Here is a 13835-nt window from a genome sequence, read left to right on the forward strand (position 1 = left end):
GAAATTACAAAAAATTAGACACCACTGAAATGACTGAAGAACAACAAAGGGTTCATCTTCTGTCTTTTGACAGAAGCTACTTCACAAATGTTTGAATATCTTCAGTAACAGAGACCTCACTACCTTACATATCAGGCCATCCATTCCCTTTTTCAGAAAGCTCTAATTGTTAAAGTCTTTCTTCTATTGAGTCAAAATCTGCTGACATTCACTTTTCTCATCTCTTCTTCTGGGACTATGCTAATCTCATCCAACTGCCAGCTCTTCAGATATTTGAAATTGCTACCTCTCTCCCAAGTCCCCTTTTATACGGTTATATGGATTAGATTCCTGTCCTCAGATTACTTCCCTTTGAGTCTCCTCACTATACCAGTCGCCAGCCAGTGAACTTATTCCATCTAATTTGCCAATGTCCCTCTTAAAATGTGATGCCAAAACTGGACACAGTTTTCCATATGTGGTCTGACCCAGGAAGAGTAGAGTGAGACATTCACCCTCTGTGAGTCAAGTACTCTGCAAAAAGCACTTAAAAGTAAGTTAGATTTTCTGATGGTCAGGTTATACTGTTGGTGCACACTGAGTTTATAATTTCCTTAACTTTCCAAGGACCTTTTCCCCACAAATTGCCACTCCCATCTTGTACTTGTAAATTTGGGTAATGATGCCTGGTCAAGTCAACAAGCATTTATTAAGTGCTTATTACACACCAGGTACTGTGTTGGGTTCTGGGGATACAGGGAAAGGCAAAACCAGTCTCTGTCCACAAGGAGATTACATTCTGATGGAGGAGATGGTCTGTGAAGAAATAGGTACACAGAAGATTTTTAAAATAGACTCTCAGAGGGGACAGCACTAGTGAGGGTGAGGTGGGGTAGGGAAATTGACTTGGAAAGGTCTCTTTCAGAAGGAGAGATTTGAGCTGAATGTTTAAGAAAACTCATGAAGTTAAGTGGCAGAGATGAGGAGGAAAAAGCATTTCAGTCATGGGGTACAGAGATGGGAGATAGAGTGTGTGTGAGGAAAAGCAAGGAGGCTAATGTACTTTGATCACAAAGTTAGTGGAGAGGACTCAATAAAAAAAATTGGAAAGAGGGTGGGTTGTGAAGAGACTTAAATGCCAGAGGATTTGATACTTGACCATAGAGGTCACAGGAAGCTTCTGGAGTTATTGAGTATGGGGGTAAGGGAGTGGAGGACAACCCTGATATTTATTCCAATTTAATTTCATCTTGTTAGCTTTAGCTGTCTGCTTCAGCTTGTTGAGATCTTTCTGGAAACTGACTTTGCCATCCAGTGCATTAACCATCCCCCCAATTTTGTGTTATTTGAAAATTTGATAAGCATGACATCTCTGCCTTCAACCAGGTTATTTTTTTTAAAAAAGTGTTGGTCAGGGCAACCAAGGACAGACCTCTCGGTCACTCCGTGAGAGATTTCCCTTAAGTTGGCTATATTCTAACATTTGTCAGGGTAATGAGGGGGTTACTGTCATTTAATCAGTCCTGCATTGCCATGTACTATCATTGTACTATCATCTGACCCTCATCTTTCAAATTTATCTATTGAATTGTACAATGAAGTGGATTTCAAAATTAACCTAAATATCCATTATGACTAGACAATTTTTCAAAATGATTCTTTTGTTTAGAAAATTGGCAGGTGTGTTATTTCAAAAGTTTGATTTATTTTCCTTTTTAAAAAAATTTAAATTCTATAAATTTGGAATGAAGGGAACTCTGGAAGAGAAGCACCAAATGGTTGTTTAATGAAAGCAACTTACTTTTCTTTCATTTCTAATATATTTACCTGTCAATGGAATGTGTGCTTTGAAGAACAAATGCTGAAAACCCAATATTTTTAAAAATAAAAATGTTCAGCTTATTTATGTTTAATACAATCAACTTAAGTAATCAAAGTAGGAATTTTCCTGAGCACCTTCCAGTAAGGTTTTTCACTGGAAAGCATAAAGGTCTCTTAACCTCTGTGGTCACACAGCTTCACATGGAGTGGCACATAGGACCATTCTGTGCCAACAGCAGCCAGCAGCTGTTTGTCTGGGCTTCAGTGATCACTGCCTAATTAGGAAGTCCAAAGAAGGGCTGGTTTCATAACAAGGAGGCTAAATGCAAAGATGTTAGACATTAGGGCATCCACCCATTCATTCTTAATGCCGGATATTTCTTATTTCAGCCCTGGAGTTTGGCCACCCAGTAGAAATCTCTCGTCTTTCACTTCCAGTAGTTCTTGAAACACTTTTGCAATGTCATATCTGCTTCCTGTGAATTTTTTTCAATTGCTTAGCTCAGATTCTAAAAATCACTTGATAGGGAAAAAAACTAAACCCATCAGACAAGCATACGGTAGGGGTCTGGACAAAGTCTTGTGACATTAGAAGGGCATACACTCTTTCCCTTATTACTGAAGCAAGGAGTTTGAATTTCATCAGGGTAAGGAGCACCTGGTGTGAGAACTCCTTTCACCAGCCCATATCCCGTTAGCCATCTATGCCTCAGGATTGCTTAAGAAACAGAGATAGAACAAGTTTTCCAGAATCACACAACTGGTAAATGTCGGAAGTGAGGTTCAAATCCAGATTTTCTGATGACATGCCCAGCACACACCCCTCTGCACCAGGCTGCCTTCATCTCCTTTGTTATGTATGGTTAAGTATTAAATTAACTCTATATAATGGCCACAATAAATTATATGGTCTTGATTGGCAGACTTTTGCTGTAACAGTTGAATACATGTATTCCCTGGTGCTGTGAATGTTTAGGCAGGAGGAGAAAATCATACATTTTTAGCAAGAAGAGACCTCAGACACTATCTAGTGCAACTTGCTCATTTTATGGATGAGAAAACTGAGGCCCAGGGAGTTTGTCACTTGTTATCACACAGATGATAAGAAGTAGTGGTAGTTTTTTAACTTGGAACTCCTGACTTCAAAGTCAATATTCTTTCCACTGACCCATCTTGCCTCTCCAGAAAAATTCAATCGTTTCCAATGGTTGTCTTTCTTTCTTGAATTGAATGATGGCATTTTTTGAATTAGTCTCTATTCAGTAAAAAGAAAAGATAGCAGTCATGTCTAACCCCTATTTTGTCTTCCTTTACCCCAGTTCTTGAGCAAATGTATCTGAAAAACAATCTAACATCTTACAGAATCCTGATGCTATCAACAGACTAGCATATAAAAAAGTCTCTACCTTCTTTCCTGGGGAACCCAATAAGTTGCCCCCAGGGCCAAACACTGACCAGTTGTGTGACTCTGGGTTTTATTTATTCATCTGGGGAATTATTTGTATTGAGAAGTTTATTTGCATGTGCAGGTAATGCTTCTTCATGCCTTGGCTTGTAGCAACATACAGAATAAAGCCTTTTACTGACCTGAATGCTAAATTATATTGAAGTGAGTGTTCATGCCACAATGTATAGAATAATGATCAGACTATTTCTGGTTGACCCTAGAAAGCAAAATTAGTAGCAGTGGCTAGAAATATTAATGAAACAAATTTAGGCTTATAGGTTTAAAGTTAAAAGGATTCTTACAAACACAGTATCCTCTTCATATTCCAGATGAAGACACTGAAGCACAGAGGAGTTGAGTTTCTCACTCAGGGTCACCCAGCTAATAAGAATCTGAAGCAGGACTTGAAGTCAGTTCTTGTTGAACCTACTTCTGGTACCCTATCTCCTAGGCCATTCTATCTCCGAGCTAATTGTAAAGAAGAACAGTCTAACAATTACAACTCTCCCTAAAATGTACCTAAAATGCCTCAGGAGAAAATGGTTTCTTACTCACTGGAGTTATTCAAATAGGATTACTTGGAATCATGGAAAGGAGATACTTTTTAAAGTACAAGTGAGTCTAGATGGCTTCAGAGGTACTTTCCAACTCTGAAATTCTGTGAGTCATACAATTTCAATCAATTTTGGTTTGATTTTATTTTTATTGGTAACTAAAACAAAGAAGTTGCTGTTCAGCAATTAAGTGCTGATCGTCTTTTCAGCACCAGCAATCCCTGACTGCCTTATAAACAAATGCATTGTATGAACACCAGCCTGCTACAGTCACTGCCACAGGAAATTACCAAGCAGTGTAATAATTGAGTTCATAAAGTGAGTAGCCTAGGGATTAAATCAGAGCTACATTTTTACTATAGGAAGACAGTTTTTCACCTTAGCCTCAATGAAAATAAATGTCCTGTCAATTTAGAAAGAGAAGAAAAGAAAGGCACCTTTTAGAAAGAGATGACTTGGCATTGAAACCAGCTCACTTCTGGTTTTTTTTGTTTGTTTGTTTTTTAATTGACTGCTTCTCTCTGTAGTCCAAAAGCTCTCTTGGGCTCTCTGCAGAACAACTGCAAACTCCATGCATATTTTTCATTTCTTTAGAAGGCCGGGTGGATTTGCAAGGTTACCCACTGGATATGCCAATGCAGACTGACGGCCCAAAGAGTGACGTGGACTTTTCAGAAATTCTTAATGCAATACAAGAAAGTAAGTTTTGCTCACATTTTAAATTGATTAGTAAAGTGCACACCAGAGCAAAATGCTGAAAATGTGAAAATAAAGTTAGAGTGCTTGAATAGGTGATGACCAGATCCCCCAAAAGAAAGAAGAGAATAGAAAGGATAATTACATTGTAGCGGAAAGGTGGTCAGTGAAAATGGATATTTTACTCATGAAACTGATTTCTAAGCCTTTAGGATATCAGGATTTTCTTTAAGCTTGATTGGAAAAACTTTAATAGAGCCCTCAGCCTTTCAAGTGGGCTCTCAATATCTGAGCACTGGAATAACTGGGATATATACCTTCTGTAGGGTGAACTACCTGGGTTAGTATTCTGTTTTGTTTTGGGGAAGAAGACCTCACCTGTGATGTTTTTAGTATATGAAATTCCTAATGAGGTAGTCCTCTCTACTCGTGCAGAATGGCACCTGTTCTGCAGCTTTTCATCTTAGAAACTTGCCAAAGGCCCTGAGAAAGTTATTAGGCATCTGTCTTAATCTGTATGATCCTGGGGTCACACAGCTCATATATTAGAACCAGCACCTGCATCCAGATCTTCTTGATTCTAACAACAGCTCTCTCTATTACACTAATAATAAAATAAAAAATAGTATTTATATAGCACCTACTATGTGCCAGAGGCTTATTCATTCAGCAAACACTAACCAAATACTAAACTTAACTGTGCAAGGTTGCCAGGAGAGTTAGAGAAAGAAACTGGATCTGTGATTTTATTTGGTGTTGGGAGCTCCTAACACAAGTCAACACCTTCTCTACAACTTACAGGTTTAGAGAATTAGAAAGATCATTAAACTTACAGGCATTAAGACTGGACATTAAGTCCAGTTGAAGAAGACAAGGCATCAACCAATCAACAAGCCTTTATTCAGTGCTTCCTGTATGTCAGGCTTCAGGCCAGACACTGGGGTCACAGAGATAGTGAATGAAGCCATCTCTGTTCACCAGGAGTTAACATTCATGTATGTAGATGAAAGTGATGAGACGTGGAATCACAGTCTCATAAATTTAGAGTTAAGGGACATTAAAGCCATCTAAACCATCCCACCCCTTCTAGTTTGGCAGATCAGGATCCTGGGACCCAAAGAGACACAATGCCTCTTTTTACTGCATCCTGTTGCCTAATGTAGCAATAAGGGATTAAATTAAATTCTGGGTTTTTTTTTTTTAAAAAAAGGAGAAAATTGGTAACACTTAGTGATGATGATGCTGCATTTTATGTCTATGTTATTTTTAAAGCATTAATAAATATTTATTGATGACATAGCATTTGTCCTCAGAATACCCCCTTGTAACTTAGTAATTAGATCCTTATTTTCATTTTATAGAAGCGACAAGTGAGACTCAGAAGATAAAGGAATATACCTAAGATTGCCCTTACAACCATTGCAAAGTCAGAGCTAGAATCTAGGTTTCCTGTCAAATGTTGCTTCTTCCCATGAAATCCCATCACATAGAATTTTTAATAGCCTACTGTGGAACAAAGTTAATCTTGTAATAGAGAAGTAAGTTCTCAGAAGAGGGCAGGAAATGTTTCCATCAAAGAATAACTATTTCTCAGTGTTCCAGTCAGGGTGGTCCTATTGTGTTGGGTTGATTTGTACAAGAGAAATTGAATTTTCCCCCCAAAAAATAATCTAGCTTGAATTAATAGTGATTTGAAAAAAAATAGCTTCTTTGTGAGGACTGAAGAGATAATGTAGTTTCCTGGTTCGGTTTGAAAGATGATGGACTACCTATTGTTATTTAAGCTACTGCTCGTATGTTTCTTAAATTTTCCATCAGAATGAAAATAGGACTCATTTTCAAATCTTTAAGAACCTAAATGTAAAACTTTAGGTGGGGGCAGGATGAGGCCTTGGTTAATTATGAGCATTATGCATTTTACATCAATTAATCATAATTATAGGCATTATTTTTCTAAGTTACTTTGAGCTGAGAGGGGTCAAGACAATGCTGTGGGTTTCATGTATAAGAATGTGTAGTTCTTGCGGAGGAGAGGGTTATGTTTTTCATTTGTTTGCTTTTTACGTTGTTTTACCAGTATATCAGATATGTATTTAAGTGTCAAAGAGGGGGTGAGGTGTGTAGGGAGAAATATATGTCACCAAGACCTGTAGTTTCATCTGGGCATGAAAATTTTTTCCTGTAATTACAGGTTGGCATCTGTACTAATGTTGTAGTCTAATCTAAGAGACTTGCCCGGAGCCCCCCAAGTTTGAGTGATTTGCCCCAGGTTTTACATCTACTGTATCATAGACTGAATTTGATCTCAGGTTTCCTCTTTCTTTTCTCTGTACCTCCCTACCACTGAGTGTTTAATATTTAATATTAAATGGTTATAGGAGAGGGAAGCAACCTGACTCAGTTATTAAAATGTTGAACTTGAATTTTAAAAAGCGTGGGTTCCTGCTAGACAGGAATATATTCATATACCTTGAGAAAAGTTATTGCAGAACATCAGTTCTAGTTTCCTATGGTAAAAAAAAAGGAGAGTACTAAGGATTAGTGTTCATACAAGAGTTACTAAGTCACCATGAGTTAAGACTGTGACGTGGAAGACAAGAAGTCAATACAATATTAGCCTACCCTAAAAGACACAGGGAGAGTGAGGTGGTTCAGAGGATAGAAAGCCGAGCCTGGAGTCAGGAAGACCTGAGTTCAAATCTAGTCTTAGACACTTACTAGCAGTAAGACCCTGGGAAATCATTTAACCCTGTTTGCCTCAGTTTCCTCCTCTGGAAAATGAGCCAGAGAAGGAAATGGCAAACCTCTCCAGTATCTTTGCCAAGAAAATCCCAAATGAGTTGGACAAGACTGAAAATGACTGAACACAATAGACATATGATATCTAGGACAGAAGAAGTGGTCATCCTCTTTTGGTCAGAGTACTATGTTCAATTCCTGGTAGCACATTTAGGAAAGACCTTGACAAGCTGGAGTATATCCTACAGAGGGAACTTACAATGGTGATAGCTCTCAAATCCATATAAGGATTAGGTAGAGGAACTGGGGATGCATAATGACAGAAAAAACTCAAGGTTAGCAATACTCAATTAGTGTTCTCAAAGAACCTTGGACGTAGTAAATGCTTAAGCCATTTTCTAGGTGGTATAGTGGATGAGAGCTCGATTTGAAACTAGGAAGATGTCAATTCAAATCCCACCTCAGACATTTATTATCTATATGATCCTAGGCAAGTCGCTTAACCTCTGACTGCCTCAGTTTCTACATCTGTAAAATGAGGGTGATACTAACTTCTACCTCACTGTCAAATAAGATAGCATCTAAAGTGCTTTATAAATCTTGAAGCACTATGTAAATGCAAGCTGTTACTGTTATTACTTTCATTGAATGGTTGTGTGAACAGCTGTCATGTGAAAATCATGTAATACTATTGTGCTGTACGAAATGAAGAAAAAGATGGTTACCAAGAGGTATGGAAATTGTCATATGAACTGATGCAAAGTAATATAACCAGGAGAACAATTTATAACATCCATATCATAAAAGCAATTTTGAGAGAAAAGAACTCTGATCATTGAAATGGTTAGCCATGATTCCAGAGCACTGATAAAGAACAACATTGCTCACCCTATGATAGAAAGAGAATGGACTAATAAGCAAAACAGGAAATGCATTTTTGGATGTGACCAGTATGAAAATTTGTTTTACATGACTGTGTTATGTATTACAGGTCTTCTTTCCTTTCTTCTTTCCTTCCTTCCTTCCTTTCTCTCTCCCTCCTTGCCTCTTTCCCTCCCTCCCTCTTTCTCTCTTCCTCTCTGTCTCTCTGTCTCTCTCTGTCTCTGTCTCTCTTTCTCTGTCTCTGTCTCTCTGTCTCTCTCTCTGTCTTTCTCTGTCTCTCTGTGTCTCTCTCTGCCTCTGTTTCTGACTGTCTCTCTGTCTGTCTTTCTCTCTCTCTCTCTCTCTCTCTCTCTCTCTCTCTCTCTCTGTCAATCTGTGTGTGTGTGTGTGTGTATTTTCCTTCATTTTTCTTTCTTTTCAGTGGGTGAGAAGAGGAAAAATAAAAATTCTTGTTAATTTTTAAAAGCATTTAGGCATGTTTGAATTGTGCTCCAGAGACACATCGAGAGGCCGACCTAGGAAGTTAAAAAAAAGGCAGATTTTGGCTCACTGTGTGTGGAAAGACTTCCCAACAATTAGGGCCATGTCTGAGATAGTTTTCTCACTGCCTGTAGATCTTCATCCAAGTTGGATAATTGTGTCAGGCATGGTGTATGGAGGAGATTCCTACTCACGAATAGGCTGGATTGAATACCCTATTCAGGTGCCATTCTGTTCTTGAGTTTCTTTGGTTTTATAAGAACTAATGAGCCATCTAGGTGGTGATATGAGTGAGATACTGGATTCAAAGGCAAGGATAATGGAATTCAAATCCCCAATTAGACTGTTATTAGCTGTTTGAGCCTAGACAGGTTACTTAATTTCTCTTACTTATGAGTTACTTACGAGTTTCCTCATAAGTAAAATGGGGGTGGTGGTAGACTAAATGACCTGTAAGGTCCCTTCTAGCTCAAAATATTATTATATGAATTAACATATCATAACCATAGCTGTCAGCAACTTTTACTCCTGGAAATAATGCATGCATGCATATATACATGTGTGTATATATGAATGTGTGTGCCTATACACACATAAATGTATGTATACATCTATGTATATGTGTGCACATGCATGTGTGGCTATATACATTTGTATAAACCTATACTGCATGTAATATGTATGTATAATAGTTTCATTATGTCCCTTGTTATCTACAGCAACTCAGAGATCTGTCCAATTCTAAGAATAGAAATATAGCAAATGAAACCTTTACGAGCTTAACCTCTACTTGCTCCCATCAGGATTTCATAACCTTGGCCAAATCTCCAAGGTTACCATTGTGCATCCATGACGTGGTCTCTAATCAACATCATACACATTCCTCATTGTTGAAATAGGAAAAGACTGGCAATTCATTGAAATTATCTTGAAAGATATCTTAAAAGAATTAGAATACATTAAAGAAATGTCTGACTTTTATGCAAAAGAAAAGTCAGAATCTCTGAAGTGTTTTAACTAATTTTCCATGGCTGAATGAACGAGATGATGTATTGGATAACATGTTATGGTACCTTTCGTATTTGGACTTTACAGTTTTTATTCTTGGTTTATATTTTCAACAAGACAAATTTTCTCCCTTTCTTAAAGGAGATGTTGCCTCGTGTTCGCCGTCGAGTTGTTGTTCATTAACCGTTTGGCATACTTGCTACTCCCAGTCTATTGGATCAGAAAAAGACTGGCCATTTTGTCCTGGCAGAGCTTGTGTCTCCACCATTTACAAGGAAAGTTAGGAATTCAATTCATTTTCACAGATATTTAGTAAATACATGCTATGAGCCTGCCATTGTGCTGGGCATTGAGGACATGGAGATAGAGAAGCAAACAGTCCTTGACTTCGTAGAACTTCCTTCTTACTGGGAGGAAGCAACATATACGCAGATAAATGTGTACAAAATACCTTGATGCATATATACACACGTAGGTGTAGGTATGTGCACATACATGTGCCTGTATAAATTTGTATATACATATATGCATATTATGTAAAGTAGCTTCATTGTGTCTCTTGTCATCCAAGCAACTCAACAATCTTAGAACAAAATTACAGCAGTTTTCATCAGTTCAGAAGTCCAGAGCTAGAAGGGACCTTGAAGGTCATCTAAACCAACCTTATTGCACACATGATGAAACGAAAACTTTCAAGGAAGTGAAGCAGCTAGTGTAAAGTCCTTTTATTTCTGAAAAAAGGCTTCACTCCAGGTTTTTCTTATTCCGAGGCTAGTCTTTTATCTGTACACTTGATGATGTTGCCTGGGAGTTGACAGTCAAATCATAAAGACAGAGATTTAAAACTGGAACATTCCTTAGAAACGTTAAAAGTTCAGCCCTCTCATTTTACAGATGAGGGAAACTGAGACCCAGCAAGTTGAAGCAATTTGTCTGAGTACTGAGGCCCAGGTGGCTTGCCCATTACCAACGCATTAACTGACAGACCTGGGATTCCAGCCCAGAGGGCCTATGACCCCACAGACAACACTCATTCCTTTGCCTCCCCTCTAATTCCAAAGCCAACATCACCTTGCTATTAGCCGTTCTTCTTTCTCTTTCTTTAGTATTTCTTAGTCTCTGAGTAAGGAAAATGAGAAAAGAAGTACAAAAAAAATGAAGAGACTTGCCATGGGTCACACAGCTAAGAGTCTGAGGGGAGATTTGAATCCAGGTCTTTTGACTTCAAATCCAGTACCACTAATTATACTGTTAGCAAATTAATTATTCCATTAATTTATCTAATATAGCCCAATTAAAGCTATGTAGAAGTGGAATGGGTTCCCTTGGAAGCCTGAGAGTTTTACCCTCCCTGAAAATGTAGAATGGTCATTTGTAGGGTCTGTTAGAGTGGGGATTCCTTTTGTGTAGGAGGTGGTCTTGTTGGTGGGGGGGGTGTTAAAAATGTTTAACAACCAGCTCTTTGTGGGGGGGAGGAAATGCAAGCAGGAAACTTGAATTTAATCTTATTGTTGCCATTTTCTTCATCACTTCCTACATCTTGGCAATCAGGAAAATAATATATCAAGCCCCAAATGATGGTGTTTGCTTCTTTCTGAGGTGTAAACATGCTTACTCTGAAATTTTAACAACCAACTTTCAATAGCTGGTGGGAATTGGATCTAGTATATTTCTGTCCAGATGGCTGCGTAGGTCCCTTTTGTGATTCTTTGACTGAGGGTACCTGCCTCAACTACTCTGGCCAGACTCCCACTCTTGATCACTCCGCACCAGAGCTGTCTTTTTTTTTTTCACACCTATGTTTCAGTGTGACAAAAAGTAAGTATGCTAGGACAATGACACTTAGGTGTCTAATTGTACTGCTTTCTCTCCCTGTGTTGTCAGTATAAAGTTAGTCCTAAGAGAAATGCAGTATCTTCCTCTTTTAAAGAATCTCAGAACAGAGCTCTCCTGGTCAGAGTATAACTCTTAAGCCTTTATTTGTTCAAGAGAAGGAGAAATGGTTGAGAGTTGCTGTATTTCAAGAAGGCACATTTTGTACAGATGAATTCCTCCTCCCCCTCTTCTTAATTTCTCTCCTGCCCCTCCTCCTCATATTCCTACTACTGCTAATAGCTATATTTACCTAGCACCTTAGAGATGGCAATATGCTTCCCATGGGTTTGGTCTTCTCAATAAGCCTGGGAGGTAGGTTCTGTTTTCTACTATCTGCATTTTACAGATAAGAAAACAGAGGTTGAGAAGATAAAGACAACTTACCCAGGGTCAAGAGCTAGCAAGTATCTTCATTTAGGTCTTGCTGAATCCCAAGTCCAGCTCTCTATGCATTGAACTGACCAGATGTCTTTCCCCAGAAGAAATAGGAATTTTCATGTCTGGAGATTCCGGGGTCACAACCTGGAAGCTGAAGCTCCATAAATTGGAATCAGGAGTTGTAATTTCCAAGAATCACAGGAACTCAGAGTTGATGGAACTCAGACGATATCCAATCCAACCTATACCTCATCAAGCATTTCTAACAAGTAGTCATCCAAGGTGTGATAAAATAAGGAAGAAGCCACCAACTTCTGATACAGCCCATTCAACAGGTCTGGTTATGAAGGAGTTCTCCCTTACAATGAGTGAGAGCTGCTTCTCTGCACCTTTTAACCATTTCTTCCAATTTTGTGCTCTGGAACCAACCAGAGTGAGTCTCTTGCCTGTACCACACAACCAACTAAGTACCTGAAGAAAGCATCATGTTTCTCCTCAATCTTTTCTTCTACATGCTAAACATCCTAGTAATTTCCACTGATTCACTGATATATCATGAAAATTCTCTGATATTTTGATTGTCCTTTGGATAAATCTTTAGGTTATCAATGTCTTCCCTTAAACTAAACTGAAAAAAAAAACACATACACACACCTTGTAGTCAATGGATCCCCTTCAGAAGCACAATGGATATGACTACAATGGAAGACATTGGTCATCTGCAGAAGGGTCACCAAATTCGTCACCTATCTTCTATATGTTCTACATATGGGTCCACGTGTTCTACAAAGCCAAAAGACATATGGGTTCACATGTTCTACAAAGCCAAAAGACAATACAACAGTTACAATCTCAGCTGAAGCTATTAGGAAGATGTCAGTCAATAACAGCCTTATAAAAACATTTATCCTCTAGAAACGATTTCCATGAACACTCAAATGACACCCCCCTGATAATGACATTCTGACACAAGCAGTGGGGCATGATGGAGAAGTGAAGGACCTTTGTTTCATTTCCCTTTCAAATCAGATGACTGTGAGTTTAAAGCAGAGGGCCCCATTAAAAGCCATCAAAATTGCAACTTCATGCTTCATGGACCTTACCTTAGCTTAGAATATACAGAACCATAGAAGTCATCAATATGGAAGGATTAAGAGTACCTGAGCAGTCTCGCCAGTGTAGGGAGATGATGAGCAGCCTTACTTCTGCATCCAGCAGAATATTTTTATTTATCCTATGATTTCTGAAACAAACAATTCATCTTGCATGATACTACACAGTTTTCTTTTTTGTATTTCAAATTTATATGTGAATTTTTCCTGTGTTCCCACTTAGGTTTTAGTAAGAATTAATCAAAATATTCTGGTATTTCTTGAGAGAGAAGAAGGAAAGAAGGAGGGAGAAAAGGAGGAAGGGAATGAAGGTAGTAGGAGAAAGATAAAAACACTTATTAATCCCTTTGTACTAGAACTATGCAAAATGAAAATACAAATACATAAGTGAGATGGTCCCTACTCTCAAGAAGTTTGTGCTTTAATTTGATGTTGTTCAGTCATGTCTGATTCTCTGTGACCCCATTTGGGGTTTTCTTGGCAAAGTTAATGGAGTGGGTTGCCATTTCCTTCTCCACCTCATTTTGGAGATGAGGAAACTGAGGCAAACAGGATTAAATGATTTGCCCGGAGTCATACAGTCAATAATTGAGGTGTGAAGTTGTCTTCTTGACTTCAGGCTGCACTATCCACCTGCCCCTTGCATTTTAGTAGGGTAAGACAGAATATATAGAGGAGTAGGAGGCAGGAAGGAGTGGTTTTGGTCTGGGAATTCACAAGGATGGTGAGTGGCAATTGAAATGTATTTATTTGTATTTGTTCATTTTATATTTATGCTGAATTTACTTAAATGTATCCTTGTTTCCCCTTTTAGAAGATAATTTCCTTGGGAGTAGGCATTGTTTCACTCTTTGTGCTTACATC

At 38.3% G+C, this 13835-nt stretch overlaps 1 protein-coding gene across 8 annotated transcripts in view; it reads left to right on the forward strand.

The window, feature by feature from the left end:
- ANO4 (anoctamin 4) overlaps positions 1-13835 on the forward strand; it is a 415424-nt gene that overhangs the window by 248657 nt on the left and 152932 nt on the right. For 5 of the 8 annotated variants that reach the window (XM_072655688.1, XM_072655689.1, XM_072655692.1 and 2 more), the window contains one exon: positions 4396-4500. The exons of the other annotated variants lie outside the window; for them this stretch is intronic. In XM_072655688.1, coding sequence (XP_072511789.1) covers positions 4396-4500 — 105 coding nt within the window. The remainder of the gene's footprint in view (positions 1-4395; positions 4501-13835) is intronic. 8 annotated transcript variants of the gene reach the window in all.

This window comes from Notamacropus eugenii, chromosome 3 (assembly GCF_028372415.1).
Source record: "Notamacropus eugenii isolate mMacEug1 chromosome 3, mMacEug1.pri_v2, whole genome shotgun sequence".
NCBI classification, from domain to species: domain Eukaryota; kingdom Metazoa; phylum Chordata; class Mammalia; order Diprotodontia; family Macropodidae; genus Notamacropus; species Notamacropus eugenii.